The following is a 24,289-nucleotide window of genomic DNA, read 5'->3' as shown; positions in this document are numbered from 1 at the left end:
TGACCTTACCCGCTTACCCCGGCAATGACATGCAACAATAGCCAATGCCATTCAATGCCAGCCGAGACGATGACCTGAGAGAAACCATTTTTCGTTCCTATCGTGGTTTGGTCTGGTTTCGAGGTTCCGGGGTAATTATTCTCTCGTAAAAAAGTGTCGAAATGCGATGGGAGGTGGATCTGTGTTTGAGTGCTCGGTGCCTGCCAAGCCCACAGAAGATAAGAAATTGTTTCTGTTAGTCTTGGTTATTAGTGTGTATAGGCGTATAGCCCTGAAGGACATCAAAAGTCATCTCATAATATGAACTTTTTTTTTTGGTATGGGAAAGGGGAAAAAGAGAGGAAGAGAGAGACAAAAAAAAAAGAAGATCAACAGGGACACTCATAAATATATAAACACCAAGAAAAGAGTCATAGCACACGCCCTTTGGGGCTCCGACTTCGCTTGTGGACAAGGATGAACTTCAGGTCCACCAACAGGAGAGCTTATCGTCAACATTTACCCTCAGATGGCGTAAGCCCCAAGCCTTGGGGGACTTCTGGGGTGCCAGCCGCCAAGCGACCAACACCTTAAAGACTTAGGCGAGAATTCCACCAAGACTTCTCCAAGATATTGGCAATCCGACACCGGCGCTAGAAATATATCGTCAAGTCCCTTCGATGAGCAAAATATGTCAACCTCATAACTTGGATTCCATGAGGTTGCTTCTATATCTGTCTTGGCATGGCCTGAATTGCGTGCTCTTCCATTGGCTTACCTAGATAGATAGGCTTACTTCCAATGTCTTACTTGCCAAACCCAATTCGTTATACTCTGTAGTGATCTCGCTATCTCAGTCCTCGAAGCCCTGTGTAATGCCGTCGCGACTTTCCAATTGAACAAGCTAGGACCATTACTATTACTCTCTGTACAGAGTAGTTGGGCCAATATGAGCACATCACCATTCCGACATCGCAAGTGGTCGGCTCCCGACCGAGATTATAGAGGGCTCTTTACGAAGTTCGGGCAGGTACTCTGATATTGCGACACTAGGAGCCACTTAGAACACCACGGTGGATCTCCATCGGTGACTACTATACTAGTGCTGACCGATGAATGCTATAGTATTTGCGTTGAGCATGGCTATCCATGAACCATCTCGACGAAATACGATAGTCGTATCTTGAGGTATTGTTTCTCAAGTCTTCTTGCTAGGGAGTTTTATTCCCAGCTGAGACTTGGAAAGATATCAAGGTAGCATACTGTATCGGTCAGAGATTTTTCGGAAGCTCTAAGGTTGCTTACCTCTATAAGTAACTATATCCTATTGGCTAGCTCTGACAGATAACCTTCCGCTGTAAGGTAATCCTTGTTCTCTCTACTCTCTCCTATTGGTGTTCGGCGAGGTTGCGGAAACAATGAGTTTGGAGTGAATAGAACATCCAACTTACTAGTGTGTTCATAACTTTTTGACTTCTTCGACTTCATAAAAAATAAAGCATGCTTAGATGGCAGGGTTTCTAAATGCGTGTCATCACTTTACAAGGGTTGCAGAGTAACAAGTCTTGCCTGTGCATTCTAAGGCTACTAGGTCCGGAGATTTGGAAGGATGAATCTTACTGTTGCCCTTAAACGACCGATAGTATCAATGGTTTATGGTGTCGGTGGACAGGCATCTCCATGGGCGCGATGTCCTCTTCGATATACGAGCATAACCTAACGATAATTATTCTACTCCCTTCCAAGGTTGATAACTTTGACGCACTCTTTGCCCCTGGGGTCTTTTTGAGATACTGAGCCATGGGGTTCTGTGCCAGAGAGTCTACGGAGTAGCTGCTCTGGTTTTTCACCGTTGTCAGTTTCCATACAGAGTACTCTAGAGTGAATCGTGGGGCCATTTTCGCAGCAATTTCCACCATTGATTCCCTTTGAAAACCTACCGGCAATAATTCAGTCTATTAATCCGGTAATTTATCTACTCCACAGCCTCAAGAAGCCTATCAATCGTCCATCTGGCTTTGTCTTCTCTTTGCTACGATCGTGGCTCCTTTATATATGGGAACATCGTGTAATAGACTGGGTTTAGAACAAGTGTAAGATAGCTTCGATAATCTCTACAAAGTATCTACCAGCACTTGGTGAGTAGCCTCTTGGATAGGTCCCGGAAAGGTTCAAGGTATTCGTCTCCTTCAGTTAGCAGCCTCCAGAAAGTCGAAGAGCTTGTTTTTACCGCCAATAATAAGCCAACAGGCAGTCTATATTTTCAGGACATGCTTAATACTGTATTGTCACATTATGAGAACTACATGGCGGAGAGAATCCCTTGTTGATGCTCGTCCTAGAGGTCGTGCGTGTGCTTCTTTTTGGATATTTCACTTTTAACATTTTTGCCTCCACGTATTCCCATTAGTACTGAAAGATTAATAGAGGGACTTTGTCCATTGTGCGTTTTCAAGAGCAAGTGTAGTTTGCTCTATGCTTCCGAGCAGTAAATATATATCCGGGACCTGGCAATTTATACATGGTACAAATATACAGCCCCATTACCCCAACAAGACGGGAATCACATCGTCAGTGACAACTTTCTAAGGTAATATGGGGCTTACACAACGCTTTAACGTGTTTCATTTTGTACGTTCTGTTATAAAACAAATGATCATCGGTCCAAATTCAAGCTGACCGGGCAATCTTTCAGCCATCAGCTACTGCATCCATTCAGTATTGTCCCTCCTCTAGTGCGATGCGTCTTATACGCGCGTCCGTTTGTCAAATAGTTTCCCGTTCTTTCGCCCAACCCATCTCATAAGGTACACTGTAGTCTGGAGGAGTTGGGAGACCCGGCCAAGTAAGCCGCTTAGGTGTATTAAGATATCATTCTATGGATCTGTCGGTTCTCGGTGCTATCCATTCATTCAAAAAAACTTTAACACGTTGGAGTCTAGTTCGCGGTAACAAGGCCATCCGATAATCTGCACTATATCTATGTTTCGATCCCAGTGAGGAATGCGGGTAAAATTTGCATCGTTTGTGATAATCTCGTATAGTGCGAACACAACACTAGACATATCGTCTCGACTATCTGGTAGGTAGTCCTTTCCATTTGCGGTCCAGTCAAACTCGAAGAGAAGAAGCTTGTCAGTTTCGGGATCGACAAGCAAATTTCGAGGTACAATATCATGATGTATGACCCCTGATTCTAGGTTTAAAAAATCCACCACTTGGGTAAGCTGTTGTAGCCATTCAAACCAGAAAGGCCTTTTCGGATCGGCAATTGCTAGCGTTCCACCTGGAATGTACTTCGCTGTGAATCCAATCACTCGAGACTCCGCGTCTTCGAGGACGAGGCGATCAAACGGTACTATATTAGGGTGCGGTGGCAGTTTGTTAAGCAGATTCATCTCCTTCTAGCACATTCGTAGTCTTCAAGACATACCTAAAGGCTTGAATTTGAATGCGACCTTTTGACTATCATGCGATAAGAGATCGAGACCTAGTCCAAGCCGATCGAGCTCTTGAAGTTGAGAGAAGTAAATTGTAGGGCAATGCGAACTGAATTCTCAATATCTTCGTCAGGTGGAAAAAGCTTGGCCATTCCTTTGACTTTGATCAATCGAAGCTGATCCCAATCCAAGACATTGCAGTGGATTTCTGTTTTGGGGTTTTCTCTTGAGTCAAAATAGCCCTGGCCCCCCTGAGTAGAACCTATCTTCTTGCTTGATCATGACGAAAATATCAATAGATTGATTTGATATTTGTGTGGTGGTACACTGTCTGTCCTGCGAAGGGTGTTTTATATCTCCAAGGAATCATGGCGGTGTAAATCCGCAGAACATGTTTGAAACTGAGCGCTGACTACTAAACTGTCTGTGGCTATACATTCTAGGGAGTGCCATTTGAACTTCCCAGAAGCCTTCCAACTCGCGACACCGATCGGATAAGACACGAAATAAAGACCTATGAGACAGGGCTTAGACATCCAAGCTGCTGTTGAGCTCCACCTACTGCATAAGCGCATCCAAAACTAGCAGCAGGTGTTTGATCTCGCCAAACCCGACTCAGCACGCCAACACCAAAAGTTGAATGCATCCATGAACAGGTCATATTTGTATAGAATAATGTAAGGAAAATACCATCATACTGGCACGAGCACCTCAACCACGGCAGAAGCCTCGTAAAATGTGTTTGGTAGAGTAAGATACAAGTCGCAAGCAATCAGGCCGTCCCTGCAGAACTATGCAGCGGGGCGGGCATAAAAGGAGGGGGACCTCGGTCCCTATGTGAATCACCCCCAGTTTCCAGCACCGCACATCGAGTCGAGTCAATTCCCCTCGATTCGTGTCGTCCGTAATCGTGAAATCTGCGCATCGCCATCCGTCCCCTGTTTTTCGTTTTTCATCCTCATCTGCACATCACCATCTGAGCCAACCCCGTTTAAACGGTGTACTTGGCCTTCGCGCGCGTGCTACCGCTGTGTGCACTGTCGGTGTGGCCAGAGAACTCCACCACATCCGCCAAGTTGAGCCGCAGTACGTCCTTGAACCGCTGACCAATTGCCTCGAGGACCTCCTTGCCCTGCGCCTGTGTGCGGGTGTGCTTATCGCCCTGGATACTCTTGCCGACTGTGCGTGTCCATAGACCGACACGGTAGAAGCCCTTGCGCACATTCACAACCACTCCCATCACTTCGTTATCGTCATCTTTCTCGAGGGTCTCACCGATCGCGGCGAGCTGCGCGTGCAGCCAGAGTTCGTCGATGGGGACGGAGCGCTTGTCCTTGAACTGGTATGACCACTTTCCACCGTGCTTGTTTTGGGGGTCCTCCCACTCGGGTCGTACGCCCTTCTTGAAGAGGTGGTAGTCGGCCTTGAGGCCAAGTTCGGAGGTCGGCGTGATGTTGTTCTAATAGCGGTCGAGGTTAGTGTGATCGTTGATCGGGGGAGACTTCGGGTTGGACCTACATAGATGCCCCAGAATTCTTCCACGGAGCTGAAGGTAACCACTTCCTTGAGCAGATCGTTCCAGTTGTCGCCCTAATTTCCCCGAGTAAGTACACTGAGGTCGATATATCCAACTAGTATCTCCTACCTTGCCACTGGGGGGCTTGGTGAACCACAGAGTCCATTCGTGCATAAGAGGGTGCTTCACGTTGAAGTCATCGGAGTTGTGGAAGACAGTGACGGCATCACCAGTCTGAGTCTCGGTGACAGGAGCGGAGTTCTCATCGGCAACAGCCGGAGTACCATTTTCTGCGACAGTAGCCATGATGAATGGATGTGGAGGGGGAAGACGATCGAGTCGGAAAGTCGGAGGGGCGAGAATTTCAGGGAAAGCGCAAATCGGAGCTTTTCACACAAAGAAGATAAGAGAAATCCGAGCCTGGATCGAGTTAGCAGTAATAGTCTGCTCCAGGCAGTGTGAGATCAGAGTGGAGGTGGGCGACAATCGACTGCAAAGAGTGGAAGTTTTGAAGTTCGAGCCACAAAAACTTGCCTTGCCTCTTTGGGTTCTTCCGTAACATAATCAATATCACTCCTAGGCACTAATATACATCCGATCTTCACTTTACTCTTATTTCTACCTTGTTTATCATTGGATTCACTTATTCTAATAATTCAATTTGAATATTTAGATCCAGATGTATACTATCTAGAATTCCGCACGGCCGAAAAAAAGCAGAATAAAAATCTTCCCGAACACGATGCCCGAGCAATAACCGCAACAACCAAAAAGAAAATCCTATATAATGGAGCGCCAACGTGAAAAATGCACAGAATAGCTGACAATTAAAACTTCAAAGGGTATCTCAAATTGCGGCTTGGAATTCTAGCTCCTCGCCGCTGTTCATCAAGCTGAGGAAGCAGTTCCACCCTGTTTAATTGTTAGTGCCTGAAGTAACGAGTGTAACCAGCAACACTTGGAAGCAAAATACTCACCCAAACTGATAACGTTGACAAACAACAATCGCAGCTCTAGGGGGACAAATGTAAAGTTGACACCCTGTACAAACGGCCAGACCATCAAGTTGGCCTTGTAGGCGGGAACAAATGCAGTCCTCCACCTTTCCAAGGGATCAACACCTTCCATGATAGCCATCGAGGAGAGGAAACAGGTGAGCTGGACCGGGGCGAAGAATATTTGGTCGGCGGCAACACGAGCCGCGGTGGTGGACGCAGTGCCTTTGAGAACGACATGACGCTGGAGAATGCCAAACCAGGTAGTGGCAACTGGACCGAAGACGGCTAAAAGAAGAAGGCACTGATCAATAATGTACAAGAGACTCGAGACTCGAAACTTATAGACATACCTCCACCGTATAGAGCCATCCGCCCAGTGCGGGCAAAGTCGTGCTTTTGGAGACCTTTCCGGTCAACAGCTTGCTGTGCTAGAACATCACCACTGCCGAATAGAAACTGTTGTAACAAGGGTCAGGAGTTGGTCCGGGGGAAATGGAAAAGGAGAGGATCGTACAGCGCTGGTGATGCTTGCGGTGAGGATGGGCCTCTTTGCCAACTTGGATTGGTACCTGGTTGGAGAGTGTTTTGAGCTTCGATTCAAGGAGGTCAGTAGCAAGGGGAGACTTACCAGCGCAACATAACTGCAATTGAGTGGTCGTGGAGGATGAAACAAGTGGAGAAGAATGGAATAATGCAAAGAAGGAACAGAAGCGAAGAGGGGAGACGTTGAAATACTATTGTACTGGGGGCAACTGGGGGGAAACAATCTTGAAATTGCGGAGTCGAGATTGCCCTGTCGCGTTGCCCAAATAGGAAATGCATCCGCCTGAAGAGATTTGCGGAGTGACGTAGGGGGGTAGAATAACAGTATTACGATGGCTCAATTTTATGGATAAACATGATATATTGTCAAATATAGCTATAGCAAATAACCTCAACATTAATATACAATAAATCTGTGCCTTCTTTTCACAGCTTCAATGCCCCTCTAAACAACGACGATCAATCGATCTACTTCTGGGCCCCGTCAGGTGACACCGCCCTGGAAAACCTTAAGTGCACGTGCCACAACCCCGATCAGGAACTTAGGGCATAGGGTCCCCACTAGGGCTGCCCGCTCGCTTAGCCCACCCGCGCAAATTTCGGGCAAACAGTGCTCAGCGCCGTGAATCTCGACGACCAACTCAATCCCGACAACCCTCCCCGTCGCTTCCCATAACAACATCAATATGGCTGACGCTGCTCCCCGTGGACGTGGTGGTTTCGGTTCGCGCGGCGACCGTGGTGGTGAGCGTGGACGTGGCCGTGGTGGCCGTCGCGGCCGTCGTGGCCCCAAGCAGGAGGAGAAGGAGTGGCAGCCCGTCACCAAGCTCGGCCGTCTCGTCAAGGCCGGCAAGATCACCTCCATGGAGCAGATCTACCTCCACTCTCTGCCCGTCAAGGAGTACCAGATTGTCGACTTCTTCCTTCCCAAGCTCAAGGATGAGGTTATGAAGGTACGGATCGACACACCTTTTTTTGAAATTGGAGGATTGAGCGGGATTCGACTGGAATGCGACAATTGCACGCAATTGCGCAGTGGAAGCTCGAGCGGAGAAAACGAATACATCGAAATCAGACCAAAAACTAACGTCAAATTTCAACCTACAGATCAAGCCCGTCCAGAAGCAGACCCGTGCCGGTCAGCGTACCCGTTTCAAGGCCATTGTCCTCATCGGTGACTCCGAGGGCCACATCGGTCTCGGAATCAAGACCTCCAAGGAAGTCGCCACTGCCATCCGTGCCGCTATCACCATCGCCAAGCTCGCTGTCCTCCCCGTCCGTCGCGGTTACTGGGGTACCAACCTTGGTGAGCCTCACTCTCTGCCCGTCAAGCAGAGTGGAAAGTGTGGTTCCGTCTCCGTCCGTGTAAGTTTTCTACGGTGGTTTGGTCCTTGTTTTCAAGGGTCAATGATCTGATGAGATGGTTTCTAATTAACTACAGCTCATTCCCGCCCCCCGCGGTACCGGCCTTGTCGCTTCCCCCGCTGTCAAGCGTCTGCTCCAGCTCGCCGGTGTCCAGGACGCCTACACCTCCTCTTCCGGCTCCACCAAGACCCTCGAGAACACCCTCAAGGCCACCTTCGTCGCTGTCGTCAACACCTACGGTTTCCTTACCCCCAACCTGTGGGCCGAGAACAAGCTCATCCGCAGCCCTCTGGAGGAGTTCGGTGATGTCCTCCGCCAGGGCAAGAAGTACTAGGTTATGGATGATGCATGATTTTTGTTCGACAATTCCAATGGGTTTCTTTTAAAACTTCTCCCTCTGTGCTCGGCGATTAAAAGATGGTTCGTGTGTGCGAGAGGCATCTCCGCACCGCTCTGGATGTATTTATCATGGGGAGGGACACAAAATAGCGAAGTCCACGGGCCATTTGCCAGCCAAATTGTTCTTTGAGCAGTAGTCGTATACAGTAGGGCAGTAGGGGTTTTTTTTCACTTGCTCGATATCAGTTTGGCAATGTGCCAATATATGGTTTGAAGCTTGTGTCTTCGACATGCAGCCTACAATATCGCTATGACAAATCATGGATGGATAGGTCCTCCAGGAAGCTCGACATCTAAATAAGCAACAGTCTGGGGTGCAGGCTATCATCTCTGACATCAGGCTACGGAATACTATCATACTTGTCCCTAAAGAAACCTTTCTATAGTTAGACAGCCCATACCCCAGGTTTACCAGAAGCTCAATATGGATGTTTGATGTATCCACACTGGGCACATAGTAGCTGTCAAAGTTGTGGCTACATAGTTATACTATATTGTGGATATAGATCCAAGTAAAGTTGTCTCCCTATCCCAAGCCACTGTGAACACCGAGAGTGTCATCCAATCCTACACCCAACAGATATTTAGAAAGACATAGAAAGACATCCAAGAAAGCAATAGGAAGAGATCATAGGAAGAGATCATAATGATTTCCAACATATCCAAGGATATATATATTTCACACGTGCAAATATATATGTTGGGTCACCAAATTAGGTTTAGCTATCTTACGCGACTTCTTCATCCTCATCATCCTTTCATCTCAGTTCATCATGTCTCTTGGTCTAGTTTCCAAATATTGCTTGTGAGGGTCCCAACGTGACCCGGGAAACCCCCATCACCAGCGACCTTTCTGCTAGGGGATTCCCGGCAAGGTTGCCACGTATGAAGACGCCACGAAACATGTATTTCAAGTACAGAGAACAGCTTGACCTGGTGCTACCAACACTGGTGGTGTAGCTGACCGCCCCCATGGCCTCGCCCGCAAATGCCACTCGCGAGATATCTTTCTTTCGTGGCGGATAGTGGGAAGAGCTTATGCAGTACAGCGGTACCATGGAAGGGTTCGGATAGTGTATCCGCCAGGCGCTATCAAAACCAAGATGGGACTCGCGTTGAGAACCAAGCATTCCTGCCGAACTAGCCATTATATCTAGATGTCGTTTCAGTTGTGGACTAGGGGCCTTTTACTTTGACAAATATTCATCCAGTTTCATTCCCTATAGCTAATATCCATCCAGTATCATTCCCGAGAGCTAAGGTGAAGTCACTATGGCTTTTGAGCAACGAAGCGAAGACGAATGTAATTGACAGTAAAAGAACCATCATGCTGCTGTCTTCCAACAGCCTCAAGAACGTCAACGGCGTGTTTGACGGCTGCATCTCGTGCTTCGGCTGTCGGGAGGAGTTCAAGAAAGGGCTCACCAAACAGACGAATCCTATACGCCATCAGTTATAAACTCAATAATTTATTAGTGTCAGACCTACCATCCTTCAACACCACCCTTCTCATTCTCTGTTAATGTTGTCTGTCTGAGTTGGACCTCGCCCTTGATCCAGTTAAAACCCGCTCCTTCTACAAGCTCCTTCATAGCCTGCTGCGATGGGAACCACCAAGGTGATGCTTCTCGTGCCTTCTCAACGGGAATGCCTTGAGTAACAAGACCGCTGATTATTGCGGAATGTACCTCGGCCACATTTCCTAGCGCACCGGACTCACTAACCAGAAGACCACCCGACTTAAGTGCCTCGAAACAGCCTTTGATTGTATTAGACCTAGTTTCAGGGTCTCTCAGAATCCAATGTAAAGCAGCGTTCGAAAAGACCTTGTCGAAATTCCCGGTTATGAGGTCGGCCTCTTGATCAAGTAGTCGGCAATCGACAACACGGGACTCAATGTGTGGATATACCCTTTTGAAGTGCTCAATCATGTTGGCTGAGCCGTCGATTCCCACGATCCGTTTGACATAAGGGGCTATACGGGCTGTCAAGGGGCCTTCACCGGAGCCGATATCAAGGATTTCATCTACCTTATTAGTTAAGCCTCACAGTTGTCAGTTGGAGACTTACCAGTTGGCTTAGGATCCAGCCAGGTGAGAATCTTGTCAGTTGAAGTTGCAACGAATGGGGCCACCTTTTCGCCGTAAAGGTCGGCCGACCAAATATCTTTCTGTTCTTGCTGCTGTGCCATGTTGTCAGACTTTTTTTTTTTTCAGTCTTGCAAAAGCCCCCTGGACCAGATTTGCAGTGGTGTTATAAGGCCATTCCAGATGTTACGAGGAAGTATACAGCCCCGACATCGGAGCCTTGCATCAACTGCCCAGGTGGGATTCTAGGGGTGGACCGCCGGATGTCCGTCGCGGGCCGTCACTAGCCAAAGCCTAGATCTAAAAAGAGTAAGCAGATCGGCGGTTCCGCTATCGGCGAGTATCAAGCATTGAAGCATTCCACCTTTTTAGGAACCGATATCGGGCTGGCTAGTACAATAGTTTGTATGAAGTGTCGTCATCAGGACAGCTAGTACTGTCGCTGCTATTTGTAAACTTGTTTCTGGATTGACATATGCTGTAGATATGAAGAAAAATGCTTCAACATAGCTCCGACGAACTGCAAGGCATTTCTGACCATCCTGCAGATATGATCGAAGAATCAAGTCCCGATCCACACAGTTGGACGAGAGTAATGTTACTCCCTTTTTAGCTACAAAAAGCATGCTGACACACTTACTTACCAGGAAAAAAAAGCTGTTTATCTTCGTCACCGGGTTGGTGATAGTCATGAACAGTATCCCCGGATCTGTTTAGCATAACGAACCAGCAACTGCTCGTACTGCCGCTAACTACCTACTCGATTGGATACGTTCTCGGGCCTATCCTTTTCGGTCCATTGTCAGAAACATATGGACATTATGGTTGACTGATGGGGCCGGTAAACCTGGAACTGAAGAATATTTTCTTCGTCCTACGCTTGGGAATACAAATGACCACAATGCGAGTTATAGTAGCCTATTTAGTGCACATTTTGCAGAGAGTCTATCGTTTTTGGCGGCCCGGAGTAAAATATAAGAGCGAACGCATAGAATTGAACCAGAGCCTTCGACCTGGATCTCGGCGCTGCTTGCGTGAATGATACCTACCTCGAGTGCTTGTTGACGCGGCGAGCATACGCTTGAAGAGAACGCGCGCGAAGTACCTTTCCTCACCTGGCTGTCTCGTTCCCTCCATCCTTCTCTCATCTCCTCTTATCCTTTTAATAATCACTTTCATCCAATCCCTGTTATTATTGATTTCAAAGCAAGATGAACAATCCGTACGATCGTTCGATGCGTGAGCAATGGGAGTCCAGCCTCATGGGAGCGCAGTTCTGGGACAATGTGACGAGAGATATCCAGGAACGTGCTGGAAATGAGGGACAAGGTATGTTTTTAAATGTGCTGCATGCTTGTTATATTGAATGTTTGATACACAACTGCGCCCATTCATATATACTTGGTGCTAATGATCTCATCTGCGTCTAGCCCTAACTGGCCAATTGCCGCATCAAAGCCCCGTTCAGACTACAGTGACAAACTATACCGAGAAGAGTCCAAAGAAGAAGAAGAAGAAGAGTCGTTTCCAACTCTCTCATCTGGCTTCTTTCAATAGCTTTAGACTCCGCAACACCATTCATCCCTCCCCCGTAGGGACTGATACTACAACCTCACCTGATAAGAGTCCCGAGAAGAGCCAGAAGAGTTCAAAGAATGGTAGCCTCCGTCTTTTAGAACTACATTCCTTTAAGTCTCTCAGTCTCAAGCGCCGAGGCCCAATCCTCGCATCAACTGCAGGCATTGTTGAACTCCAGAAGCCTGCCCGGCCTTCCATCCTGTCCCCTTCGACTTTCCTTCCACCTGAATCACCTTCTACTGTCTTCCCTCCTGAATATCCTATTCATCGCATCTACAAAGGCTCCCGCCCTGCCTTTCGTTCACTCAACAGAGTACCGTCTGCTGCCAACCTAAATATTACTCCCCTCAACGCTCCTGAGGACTCTTATCCTTTTTCCACAATTACCCCCAGCTGTCGGAGCATTATCAGTTTTCAAGAGTGGCTTGAGCGACGAAGTGATCCTCGCCCTGAAACTGTGCCCACTACTCACCCAGCTCGCGATTCTCAAATCAACTTGATGGCTTACCTCAACGATGGTGGCACTTGGGATGATATCCTACGCACTAAGTCGGTCCTCGAACTGAACATGCTTTGCGATGCTCGCAAGGCCTCACCCAAGAGCCTTGTCGATATCGATGGTGATCAGACTACTGATAAAGGTACCATGTCTGATGTGGCCATTGAGTCCAATGTTCCTATCGTGAATGAGACTGCCACCGACGGCCAGGGAGCCCACCGCTCCAGCAAGGAACCAGAGGATGAGATTGAGATTAGCATCACAATACCATCCAAGAAGCAGTTGCGGCCATTGATCGAGTTCCACAAGCTGCGTGTGCTGCGTCTAACTGGTATGTTGAAATCATACCAGAGAATCATCTGGCAGGCGGTCTGGTTGAACCCTCAGCTCACCACTCTCGAGCTGGAGATGGCAATGGAACTGAACATCAAAAAGCCAGGTCCACGTGGCTGGAAGCCCATCTCGGATGGATGGGTGATGAATGTGAAATCGTTTGGCGCGCCTGTTTACTAGTAAGTGATACCGAACTGGGAGTTATGTGGAAGTGAGAGATGTGACATATGCTAACCTGACTGATCTATAGTGGCGAGCATGGCGACGGAAAGATTTCGAGCAAAATCGGGTACGGCGAGTACCTTGACAAGTTCTGCATCGAGAAGGCAAGGCTTCTTGCCGGTGTCACCGGTTTCCTCGTCCCCCGCTACCTGCCGGTCAAGCATCTCACCTTGACCGGCTTCGCCGTGGATGGGGACGCGTTCGGGATGTGGTTCCGGAACCTCGAGGAGGTTCACTTCAAGAAGAACTGCATCGACTGCGGTTTCTGGTTGTCTCGCGCCCAGCGAGACGTTCGAGTTCGTCATTCGAACAAGCTTGGAGTGGCCCGGGGCAAGGACGGGCCCTCCGGGGCCAGCTCCATGGAGGAGCTCGATGAGGAGGAGCTTGCCGAGCTCACCGCTGCGGTGAGTGGTCTGGCGGCCTCCGGGATGTGAACGGACGGTGTCCATGTCCATCGGCGGCGGCACGCTTGCCAGAGCCTTCCCCAGGAGGTTCTGGTGAACGGGCCGCCGAGGAAATACTATCATTCGGTTGTGTAGGATTAAAAAAAAAGTTCATGTCATTCTTGCTACTTATGTAGAGTACGGAATAATGGGATACATGTAAAATAGTAGGCCCAAGGTAAAGTATTAATATCATGATGCTCATACCTCCGACCAAAACTCGAATGAAACTGAGAGAAAGGTAAACCTGATCCACAAATGACAGAAATGAATCTGACTTGAAAAAAAAAAAAAGAACAAATGTCCTACCGTTTCATTTCCAATCTGAATGTGAGTGAAAGTCATTTCCTTACGCACCCTCTTCATCGGAAATACGAATAGCTCCCTCATTGCCGACACCATGGGACCAGAATCCTTCCATGTAGAGCGCACTGTAAAAATTAGCATATCGTCCGCATACAGAGGTTCAGTCTGGGACTCACATTCCGGGGGCGCTTTCATGAGCCAACAGAAGCCAGTATCCAAGGACACCTTGCGTAAATATATCCTGTATAGCGAAGAGTATAGTCTCCGTATCAACGCTCAATCTAAGCGCAAGAGCACCAGCCGCGAGGGAACTACCCAGTATTAGCAATCGTCCTGAATCTACTTTAGAATGCTCTTTTAGATATATAACTCACATAGGGAATAGCGCTAGCATTGCAATCGCGGACCCAGAAATAGACCCAAAGAACCGTTGTGTCTGAGGATCCTTGCCCTTTGCCGCTTTCTGTGCATGGAAGCCTACATGGTGGATCACGACCAGGTAGGAAATACATGTAAGTGTCAGCCAGACCCAGCGCTCGCGGCCGTGGCCTGCAAATATCCCGAATAGAGCTGTTGCCAGCATCGCCAGGTGGGCGACAATGGCGAGGAGTAGGTTTGCACCTGGTAGGCCGGACAGAAGGGCGAAGTTGATGAAGAGAAGGGGTGTTGTTAATGCCCAGTTTACATAGCGTAGCCATAGGACCTGGCGGATGTAGTCTGTATGGGTGTCTGGGACATGTTTGTGGGATTCGTGGACTCTGGTGTGTTTGGTTGTTATGCCTTGGCCTGTTGAAAGGGCTAGGTAGATTATGAAGGAGACGGTGGTGATGAGGGACGTTAAAATGTGGAAGATTCGTTTAGACTGTAAAGATATTAGGTATATATGAATAATAAAGGAGAGGATATAGTATATAGGATAGATATGAACTCACCAGAGGAGCACGAGCGGCCAGAGCATAAAACACTAGCGATGAGATGCCCATCAACACAGTGACAACCCTATAGATGTTAGAACGATTAGGTATTCAGTATATATCCATAATATACACATACCATAAAGTCCGCTTCCCCACATCGTGAAGTTCCTGGTATACCTCAGACCCCGGAATGACAGTGGGAATAGGCGCCACCGAGGATGTGGTGGCGGGTGCCGTGAGAGTAGCAAACTGATCAAATGGAGGTTGAATCATGTCGAATCTGAAGATGTGTAAAAGAAGAAGGGAAGAAGATAAAAAGCAAGAGTATATGGAGTATATGAATGATGATTTTATGTTGCATCAAAACAGGATTGGGGGGCGATGATTGGGACAACCGTCATTGACTACATACTGTCGTCATAACCAATTATCACACTCACTACATGGATTGAATGGATTAAATAAATTGATAGATTAAATTTCATTCAGCTTGGTTTTTAATTTGAAGGTTTGATGTTCTAGATTACTGGTTGCACTGCAGTTGTTAAATTGGCTGCTATGTCCAATCACTGCCTGGAGATGATCGATATAATACATAAGAAATAAGTATACAGACTTGTACAGTGAATCTAGGCGTTTGCCTCATGCATCACTGTCTCACACCGGTCGCAGATCGCATTTTCGATCGCCACCGGCTCCGGAATGGCGTACCGCCAGCACCGTGGACACTTGGAGGCCGGTGGCGCGTACACATACACTTTGCCTGGTTGGCCACCCAGCTCAAATGTCTCCCCATATTGCCAGTCAGCATCCTTGATGTCATCTGGGAGAGCTTCGCTGTGGGATGCCAGGGTGATGGAGGATACAACGAAAAGATCAGGGAGCTCTGACAGATACTGCTGGAATAATCCAGAGCTGCTGGGGAGCACAATGTGGACAAAGGATTGCAGGGAGGAGCCAAGCTGTTTTTTACTACGGGCATGCTCCTGCAGGTTCTTGATGGCGGAGTGGACCACCGTCAGCTCCTGGTAGCTGGTGTCCAGGGCTAAATCCTGCCACTCCGGGGCCGGGCTAGAAATAATACGCTGCAGGGGGTGCTCAGATCGGGTGCGGATGGACTCGGGAGTATGTTCCCAAGTTTCTTCCACAAGTACAGGTGTGATGGGGCCCAGTACCTCTTGAAGATGATTGTAGATGTAGAACAAGGTTGTTTGCGCGGCACGGCGACTTGTACTGTCTTCACCAAGTGTGTAGAGTCGGTCCTTGATCGCCTCCATGTAGAAAGCAGAAAACTCGAGATTGGCCCACCGGTTCATCGTGCTCACACCCTTGTAGAACTCGAAGTTGTCACATGCCTTCTGCGACGTGAGTACCATGTCCGAGAGATGCTTGAGTGCAATTCGATCGACCAGCTGCAGCTGCCCGTATGGGACAACGTTCTCTGGGTTGAAATCGGCAAGGGCACCCAGTAACAACTTGAAGGTGACACGGAACTTGTGGAGACTGGTGTTGACGGTCTGGAGTACCTGTTTTCCAATCACCACGTCGCGCGTGTAGTCGCTGCTTGCCGCCCACATGCGAAGCGCATCGGGACCAAGAGCGTCGTACACGGGCTCTTGGTTCTCCGGTTGCTTCTTTCCTTTTCCTTTGCGAGGTTTGAGAGGAGGCAGCAGAGTTCCATCCATGATGGTCTGCGGGTACATCACATTGCCAATGGATTTGCTCATTTTCCGCCCATGTTCATCCAGGGTGAAACCGTGGGTGATGAGATTCTTGAATGGCGCATGAGGCGGGGATTGACCCGAGCCGAGTTGGTGTGAGATATATGTGAGGAGGCCAGACTGGAACCAACCGCGGTGTTGATCAGTACCTTCGAGATACACGTCTGCTGGGTGGCTCCGACCTTCCATAGGGACATCGATCTCGGCCCAGCTAGTACCACTGTCAAACCAAACGTCCATGGTGTCCGTTCCACGTCGATAGCCCGCTCCAGCTTCGTCCCGCAAGGACGGAGGAATCCATGCAGCATCATCCGCACTGTCGGTCCACCAAGCATCGATTCCCCGCTCTTCAATTGTAGTCATGATATGTGAAACACTATCTTTAGTCAAGACAGCCTCTCCAGTGGTCCGGTGATAGATTGCAGGAATTGGAACACCCCACGCGCGCTGACGCGAGATACACCATTCATTCCGATTCTTCACAAAGTTCTCAAGTCGGTTCTTTCCAGTCTCGGGCACGAACCGGACATCTTCCAACGCTCGAAGAGCACTGCTGCGGATATCGGCCACATCGGCAAACCACTGTTCGGTTGCCCGCACAATGATCGGGAGCTTTGAGCGCCAGTCGTAAGGGTACTTGTGCTCGTACTTATGTTGGGCAAGCAACTGATCACACGATTCGACCCATTCCAACACTGCGGTGTTACCTTCTCCCAAGACAGGCTTTCCGGCTAAACGTGTAGGATCGATGGGCATGGCTTTATCTGTGAATTTGCCCTCATCGTTGACGGGCGCGAACACAGGAATGCCACGTGCAAGACATGCTTCGTAGTCGTCCATTCCATGACCAGGCGCGCAGTGAACCATGCCAGAGCCAGAATCAGCAGTAACAAAGTCCGCAGCGAAGATGGGCTGTGGCTGAGCTTCAGGGCCTTTGAATAGAGGTCGATACGTAGTTTGCTCTGCCAGCTCGGACCCCAGAATAGAGGGCATAATGACCGAGAGATCTTCTTTCAACATACTCTGGAGGTATTCGAACCGCGACTGAGCGATAAGAAGGTAGCCATGTTTTTCCGACAAGACAATAGTGTATTCCAAAGACTCGCTGACTGCAATGGCAGCATTGGCAGGCAGCGTCCAGGGGGTGGTGGTCCAAATCACAGCGCTCACATCCTTTTCACGGAGAAGAGGATTCTCTGCGAGATACGTGGGGATATCGACAAGAGGGAACTTGACTAGGGCGGCGGTCGAGATATGGTCATCCTTGTATTCCAGTTCAGCTTCCGCAAGAGCGGTACCCGTTGAAGGTGACCAGTAAACCGGCTTGAACTTTCGGTAGATAAGGCCGCGGTCCACCATTCCCCGGAAGATACCCAACTGTCGCATCTCGAATTGTTTGTCCATGGTCTTCCAATGGTTCTCCCAGTCGGCCATGACCGCGCAGCCACGGAACACTTTCATTTGTTCCTTCACAGTTTGTCTTGCCAATTTCCGCGCGGCCGTGCGAATGACGGCCGCACTGGCCGATCCGCTTGCGATGTCCTCGTCTCGCAGGCCTTGGAGGGCTTTGAGCTCGATCGGCAGCCCATGGCAGTCCCAACCCGGCACGTACCGCACTCTCTTCCCGCGACCCAATTGCACGCGACAGATGATATCCTTCAAAATCTTGTTGAGCGCATGTCCGACATGGAGGTCGCCGTTCGCATAGGGTGGACCATCGTGCAAGACGAATGGTTGGTCGGTGGGCCTTTCGCGGCGTTGCCAGGCGTAAAGATCATCGGTGCATCGTTTTAGGTATTTGGTCCGATCGACAGACGATACACGTGGAGGGAATGAGGATTTAGGAAGTTTTAACGTTGAGGTCCATGAGCGAGGGATTGACCGCGCCAATTCGGGCATTGTCCAGCATATCCTAGAAAATGCTAAGAGGTTAAGAAGAGAAGAGTCTTGGCGTTTGACAAAACATGGCTTCTTCCCAAAGGAGTTTAGACTCCGCCCTGGACTTCAACCTCGGGAACTCCCCTGTTGACTATGTATATTACAAAGTACTCCAATCATTAGAAACCTAACCATGTCTATGTTTCTTAATCTCCCGTTTGAGCTCCGAATGATCATCATCGAGCATGTGCTCTACACCCCGCTCAGCCCGCCTCTGACTCTTGAATCGGATGGAATCGAATACCATGATCTTAGCTATAATGCGTGGGTCAGTAGAGGTCGCAATGCGTGTTATAACCATCAGAGCAAGCCCAGCTCTTCAAACTGTTTGCCTCTTCTCCTCACAAATCATCGAATTTCGACCGAGACTCAGGTGATCCTCGGACGCATGAAAGTCGACTACATTCTAGACATATCAGTCAAGGATGACTTGCGCCTCTTGCTAACCTGGCTGTCAGTACCGTGTCTCACAACCCACATAACGACCCTCTACGCGAATGTGCGTCTGTTCGGTCACGTTATCGAGAAGCGCACCATCCGTAGCCAACTTGGCGACGGCGGTCGGCTAGGCTTCCACTGGTACTTCTATGCGGCATTAGAGCGATTTTTCCGCTATGGTCCTGTGGGAGAGAAAAAGCGCAAAGAAGAAGACGAATCTTCTGGATATCCTCGAAACACAAAGGAATTCGAGGATCGGAAGATGCTGATCGACACACTCGTTCTCGACTTCCAGTCTGCGGACCTGGAACTTTCCTTCCCACCAGAAGATGTCACATACAAGCAGTGGTCCAGGCGGCATTGGGGTCTGGATCGGGGAGACCGGAGCGAGACTTCAGAGACATTGTCATCATATAAAACGCGCCCGGAGTGGCTCTGTGAATATCTGAAGGCCTGGATAAGCGGTCTTCTTTACATGAGCTATCATACTTCCAAATTCGGGCAACCATTATATGAGCATATTGGGACGATCCAGATGCTTGTTGATGGTCAACTATATCATGAATTTGATCTTGCAGCTTGGTTAGCTCGCCTACGGTTTACCGATTCAACCTCTATGATGGGTCATTTACCTACTGATGACAGACAGTCTGGATTTTGGAAATGGAAAAAAGAGACATTGCTGAGAAGGGAGGCCCAAGGGTTTCCCGTGATATGGCCATCTGATGATGAATTAGGACGAAGAGAGGTGTGATCATTTTATGTGTTCCATGGAGTGTTGGAAGGATGTTTGTGATATCAATAGGAAATCCTAGAGACATGCATTTTATAGTTACAACATATCTAGTCAGATTATCCGTTGAACATGTTATTTTAGAGGGTTACTCTGATGGGTACTATACATTTGTGTATTTCTGCCATTATACCCTCCAGCTATAATGGAATGCCATTTGTATGGTTTTAAATCATAGCTTAGTGCCTCTTACTAATAATTTGAAATGATTTGAATGCCAAGTTCTTAGTTACAGTCTATACTAGTTCTTAGAACAACATGTGGCGAGTCTGACCGGAGCCCGGGACCGTCGGGGCCCGTGGAGCCCGCGGTACCCGCGGATCCCGTGAGCATTCTATAACCCTTAAGAATCAGCATTGGAGCCTCAAAAGGACGACCCATCTCGGTAACTGGCTCATAATTGCCTTTTATTCACACATTGTGCAAATCGAAAATCGTTGGAACAAAGCCGACTTGACCCTCTGCTCGCCTAAGGGTGTTCCGCATGAACATCTTAAGATATCTACAATGAAAAAATCCGAGAAAGATACAATTGATGATCAGGAGCCTAAGGAAGAAACAAGTGCCTTTCGTGGATATCTGGTAAGAACATTCCCCTTCCACCGCAGGCTAAGTCTAACACCAAGCAGAGGATCTTTCACTATGGCTCATCCAAAGACTATACCTTGCAAGTCATTGCCACTGCCTGCGCACTAGGGTCCGGTGTTGGCATGGCTCTTGTCAATTTGGTGTTTGGCCAGTTTATCACACTCATGACTGGCTACACGGCGGGTCATACGGATGCTTCGAAGTTGCGGAGTGAATCTGCGAGACTAAGGTATGTGCAATGCCCTTCAATTTAGATGGACAGGAAGGAACTAATATATAAAAAAAAGTCTCTTCTTCTTCATTATCGGCCTATGCCGATTCTTCCTCACTTATGGATACAGTACACTCTTTACATTTGCCGCATACCGGATCACACGAAACATTCGCCGCCAGTACCTGAAAGCAGGCCTGAGCCAGGAAATTGCCTTCTTCGATTCTGGCATTAGCGGATCGATTGCGATGCAAGCTACCTCAAATGGAAGACTGTTACAGGCTGGAATATCGGAAAAACTGGGACTTGTTGTCCAGGGCCTGTCCGCTTTTATATCGGCCTTCGTCCTAGCATTTGTCACTCAATGGAAGCTGACTCTCATTTGCTGCTGCATTGCCCCATCAATGCTCCTAGCCGTGGGAATCGTCTCCACATTTGAAGCCTCAATTGAAACAAAAGTCCTCAAAGTTCAGGCCCAAGCTGGATCTTTTGCAGAGTCTATCCTGTCAAGCGCTCGGACGGTGCAGGCATTCGGGCTTCGAAAACAACTACTATGTGAGTTTGACAAGTTTTTGCAAGCTTCGAGAAAGCTTGGAAATAAGAAATCTCCCCTTTTTGGTTGCCTATTTGCCACGGAGTACACCATCATCTTTGCAGGGTTTGGCTTGTGCTTTTGGCAAGGCATAAAAATGGTATCTACTGGGGAGGTCAAGCAATCTGGGGACGTTTTTATGTTTGTTCAGTCTTTGTCCTTTCACAACCGGCATTGCTAATCATGATACTCACAGTGTGCTCATGTCCGTGATTGTGGCAGCTACAAGCTTGACGACTATAATGCCTTATTTGATTGATTTTGTCCGCGCGGCCTCCGCGGCGGCAGAGCTATTCCGGCTTATGGACCGAAAGTCGAGAATCGATCCGTTCGATGACTCCGGAGAAAGACCGACAGACGTGATGGGATATCTCGATTTTAGTAGCATTTCGTTCGCTTACCCTACGCGCCCTGATATCAAGGTATTAAACGACTTCTCACTGCACATTCCCGCCGGCAAGACAACTGCGCTCGTGGGGGCAAGCGGATCTGGCAAAAGCACTATCGTTGGATTGATTGAACGATGGTACGACCCTTTGTCTGGAACGATCAAGCTCGATGGCCAGCCTATCGAACTTTTCAACCTCAAATGGCTACGTCAACAGGTTAGGCTTGTTCAACAAGAACCCATCTTGTTTGCTGGGACAGTCGCTGAAAACATCGCGAATGGCCTTGTGGGTACGCCTTGGGAGAATGAATCCCCAATTGAGAAGCTGGCTCGGATACAGGATGCTGCTAAAATTGCCTTCGCTCACGATTTCATCACCGAGCTTCCTAGAGGGTATGATACCGCCATTGGGGAGAGAGGCGGGCTACTATCCGGAGGTCAAAAGCAACGGGTTGCAATTGCTCGCAGCATTATTTCCCAACCTCGAATTCTTCTTCTGGATGAGGCAACGAGTGCACTTGATCCTCATGCCGAGGAAGTCGTTCAACAGGCACTAAACAATGTGTCCAAGGGACGCACTACGATCACCATTGCACATAAATTAGCAACTATAAGAGATGCTGATAATATTGTCGTCATGGAACATGGCCGTATTCTCGAGCAAGGTACGCATAACTCCCTGTTGGAATCGAATGGTGCGTATGCACGATTGGTGCGGGCCCAGGATTTGTCTGTGGCGACGCAGGACACCGAATATACCTCGGATAGCCAGGATGAAACAGAAAAAGAGGATAATGTTACACTTGCTGGTGAATTGACCCGCTACTCGACTACGACGAAGTCAGCCTCTGAGAAGCAGTTGAGTCGGGATGATTTTGACAATTGGAAAAGATTGGGTCTTCTCCCAACAGTTTGGAGATTGGTGAAATCCACCCCTGAGCTCAATTGGACTTTGGCGGTTCTGATTCTGGCTTGTTTAACAGGAGGTGAGGCTAGCATTTTGAACCCCTATTTTCACAGATTGAAACTGATCAAATTGTAGCTGCCGCATTTCCCGGTCAAGCTATTTTGATGTCTAAGTTCATAGAGGTCTTCAAATTCAAAGGCTCGGCTATGCGGACGAAAGGGAACTTTTTCGCTCTCATGTTTTTCGTTCTCGGGCTTGGAGCTTTCGTTGTCTATTTTATTATCGGATGGACATCAAATATTGTTGCACAGGTAAGTCTCCTTTATTGATGGGTGCATCTTGGCTCGACTAATCCGACAAGACACTGAACCACAAATACCGGAAGCAAGTCGTCAATGACATGATGAAGCAAGACCTACAATTCTTTGATCGCACCGAGAACACTACGGGGGCATTGGCCAGCCGTGCCGACTCTTATCCACAGGCCGTATTTGAGCTTATGGGCTTTAATGTTGCTCTGATACTGGTTGCAACGACTGGTGTATTGTCATGCTCCATCCTGGCAATAGCATATGCATGGAAACTTGGTCTTGTGATTGTTTTAGCAGGACTTCCACCCATGCTCGTTTCCGGTTACGCTCGCATCCGGATGGAGGGTGCAATGGACCACAAGATTTCAAAGCTGTTCTCGAAGAGTGCATCCATTGCCTCAGAGGCCGTGACAGCTATCCGGACGGTGTCTTCCTTGGCAATTGAGACATCGGTTTTGGAGCGATACGCCTATGAGCTTAACCAAGCAATTGCCACATCCACGAAGCCAGTGCTTCTCATCATGCTCCCTTTCGCATTCACTCAGACAGTTGAATACTCTTTTCAGGCTCTCGGTTTCTGGTGTGTTTGTCCATCGTATTTCTTTCGCAGGCTCGAATGCCATGTTCTCCGGTTTTGTGACGGGATGCTAACCATCGGATCATCGACATAGGTATGGATGCCGGCTTGTCTCATTTGGAGATCTGAGCATGGTCAACTTTTTCATCGGTTTTCTAAGTGTGTTCTTTTCTGGCCAACAAGCTTCAATCCTATTTGGATTTTCAAGCAGTAAGATGCACTCCAACGCTGTGGGGGAGGTAAAAACAAGTTGCTAACAGCTATCCAGGCATGACAAAGGCAACAAGTGCTGCTAATTACATATTTTGGCTTGAACAGCTCCAGCCTACAATTCGAGAGACTGACGACAACCGGGACATTGGCCCTGGCGACTTTAAGTCTCTCCACTTGGAAAACCTGCAATTTTCTTACCCAATGAGACCTCAAGGTCGCGTACTACGTGGTATTGACCTTCATGTATGCCGGCCCATATCGTCACAAACTGTCCTTTTTCGCTGCTAATACATAGTATAGATCAAAAAGGGTCAATTTGTCGCGTTCGTCGGCGCATCTGGCTGTGGAAAAAGTACCATGATCAGCATGCTCGAACGTTTCTACGATCCAGTAGCCGGTCACATCAAAATCGACGCCCTTACATTGGAGAGCTTGAACCCTTGGCTATATCGAGCTCAAGTAGCACTTGTACAGCAGGAACCCACCCTCTACCCTGGTACCATTCGCGAAAATATCGCCATGGGGACACAGACTGATAGCCCGTCAACGGTTTCTGACGAGGACATCGAGGCAGCCTGTCGGGCTGCCAACGCATGGGAATTCATCTCTTCTCTGCCTGATGGTCTTACGACCCTCTGTGGTGCCAACGGGACACAGCTCTCGGGTGGGCAACGTCAACGCATCGCCATTGCCAGAGCGTTACTCCGGAATCCCCGTCTACTACTACTAGATGAAGCAACAAGCGCGCTGGACACTCAATCAGAGAGAGTTGTCCAAGATGCGCTGAATGAGGCGGCTTCCCAAGGGGATAGAATCACGATCGCGGTTGCCCATCGCTTGTCAACTATTCGTCATGCGGATATGATTTGCGTGTTTGATGGGGGCAGGATCGCCGAGTCTGGAACTCATGAGGAATTACTGGCGAGAGGCCGACTTTATCCGAAGATGTGCGAGTCTCAGAACCTAGGTACTTGATCAGGTGAAGCC

The 24,289-nt window shown here is 48.5% G+C and overlaps 9 protein-coding genes across 9 annotated transcripts; 4 read left to right on the top strand and 5 right to left on the bottom strand.

Moving 5' to 3' along the window:
* Nucleotides 1-4,410: 4,410 nt before the first annotated feature.
* Nucleotides 4,411-5,241, bottom strand: N7537_003375 (uncharacterized protein; the record flags this gene model as incomplete). Its single annotated transcript, XM_056894433.1, has 3 exons — nt 4,411-4,878; nt 4,938-5,009; nt 5,065-5,241. 3 exons carry the CDS (start codon nt 5,239-5,241, stop codon nt 4,411-4,413), a joined length of 717 nt encoding a protein of 238 aa, XP_056754181.1.
* A 541-nt stretch (nt 5,242-5,782) lies between these two features.
* N7537_003374 (Mpv17/PMP22 family protein) lies at nt 5,783-6,572 on the bottom strand (the record flags this gene model as incomplete). Its single annotated transcript, XM_056894432.1, has 5 exons — nt 5,783-5,847; nt 5,913-6,218; nt 6,284-6,389; nt 6,448-6,502; nt 6,562-6,572. The coding sequence occupies 5 exons, from the start codon at nt 6,570-6,572 to the stop codon at nt 5,783-5,785; spliced, it is 543 nt and encodes a 180-aa protein (XP_056754180.1).
* A 510-nt stretch (nt 6,573-7,082) lies between these two features.
* On the top strand, nt 7,083-8,359 carry N7537_003373 (40S ribosomal protein uS5). Its single transcript, XM_056894431.1, has 3 exons — nt 7,083-7,429; nt 7,584-7,841; nt 7,918-8,359. Exons 1-3 carry the CDS (start codon nt 7,163-7,165, stop codon nt 8,173-8,175), a joined length of 783 nt encoding a protein of 260 aa, XP_056754179.1. The 5' UTR covers nt 7,083-7,162; the 3' UTR covers nt 8,176-8,359.
* A 1,151-nt stretch (nt 8,360-9,510) lies between these two features.
* N7537_003372 (class I SAM-dependent methyltransferase) lies at nt 9,511-10,431 on the bottom strand (the record flags this gene model as incomplete). Its single annotated transcript, XM_056894430.1, has 3 exons — nt 9,511-9,679; nt 9,729-10,266; nt 10,311-10,431. 3 exons carry the CDS (start codon nt 10,429-10,431, stop codon nt 9,511-9,513), a joined length of 828 nt encoding a protein of 275 aa, XP_056754178.1.
* Nucleotides 10,432-11,538: 1,107 nt separating this feature from the next.
* On the top strand, nt 11,539-13,393 carry N7537_003371 (uncharacterized protein; the record flags this gene model as incomplete). Its single annotated transcript, XM_056894429.1, has 3 exons — nt 11,539-11,656; nt 11,758-12,916; nt 12,988-13,393. The coding sequence occupies 3 exons, from the start codon at nt 11,539-11,541 to the stop codon at nt 13,391-13,393; spliced, it is 1,683 nt and encodes a 560-aa protein (XP_056754177.1).
* Nucleotides 13,394-13,751: 358 nt separating this feature from the next.
* Nucleotides 13,752-14,898, bottom strand: N7537_003370 (opsin family protein; the record flags this gene model as incomplete). Its single annotated transcript, XM_056894428.1, has 5 exons — nt 13,752-13,833; nt 13,885-14,019; nt 14,083-14,570; nt 14,641-14,707; nt 14,762-14,898. 5 exons carry the CDS (start codon nt 14,896-14,898, stop codon nt 13,752-13,754), a joined length of 909 nt encoding a protein of 302 aa, XP_056754176.1.
* Nucleotides 14,899-15,254: 356 nt separating this feature from the next.
* Nucleotides 15,255-18,245, bottom strand: N7537_003369 (isoleucine--tRNA ligase ISM1; the record flags this gene model as incomplete). The annotated part of the gene is made up of 1 exon (XM_056894427.1): nt 15,255-18,245. The coding sequence occupies one exon, from the start codon at nt 18,243-18,245 to the stop codon at nt 15,255-15,257; it is 2,991 nt and encodes a 996-aa protein (XP_056754175.1).
* Nucleotides 18,246-18,453: 208 nt separating this feature from the next.
* Nucleotides 18,454-19,476, top strand: N7537_003368 (uncharacterized protein; the record flags this gene model as incomplete). Its single annotated transcript, XM_056894426.1, has 1 exon — nt 18,454-19,476. The coding sequence occupies one exon, from the start codon at nt 18,454-18,456 to the stop codon at nt 19,474-19,476; it is 1,023 nt and encodes a 340-aa protein (XP_056754174.1).
* A 546-nt stretch (nt 19,477-20,022) lies between these two features.
* Nucleotides 20,023-24,277, top strand: N7537_003367 (ABC transporter ATP-binding protein; the record flags this gene model as incomplete). Its single annotated transcript, XM_056894425.1, has 9 exons — nt 20,023-20,097; nt 20,145-20,332; nt 20,391-21,047; nt 21,103-22,280; nt 22,337-22,512; nt 22,563-23,092; nt 23,184-23,299; nt 23,358-23,545; nt 23,603-24,277. 9 exons carry the CDS (start codon nt 20,023-20,025, stop codon nt 24,275-24,277), a joined length of 3,783 nt encoding a protein of 1,260 aa, XP_056754173.1.
* Nucleotides 24,278-24,289: the final 12 nt, after the last annotated feature.

The sequence above is a fragment of the Penicillium hordei genome (assembly GCF_028827395.1).
Source record: "Penicillium hordei strain IBT 12815 chromosome Unknown utg000002l_segment0_segment0, whole genome shotgun sequence".
Lineage (NCBI taxonomy): Eukaryota > Fungi > Ascomycota > Eurotiomycetes > Eurotiales > Aspergillaceae > Penicillium > Penicillium hordei.
This window is presented reverse-complemented; position numbering and strand designations above follow the sequence as displayed.

Bases quoted from the DNA above. Each gene is read 5' to 3' on its own strand.
- N7537_003373 (XM_056894431.1), top strand. From the start codon at position 7,163: ATGGCTGACGCTGCTCCCCGTGGACGTGGTGGTTTCGGTTCGCGCGGC. The intron at 7,430-7,583 runs GTACGGATCGAC...TTCAACCTACAG, and splicing joins TCAAGGATGAGGTTATGAAG to ATCAAGCCCGTCCAGAAGCA. The intron at 7,842-7,917 runs GTAAGTTTTCTA...AATTAACTACAG, and splicing joins GTGGTTCCGTCTCCGTCCGT to CTCATTCCCGCCCCCCGCGG.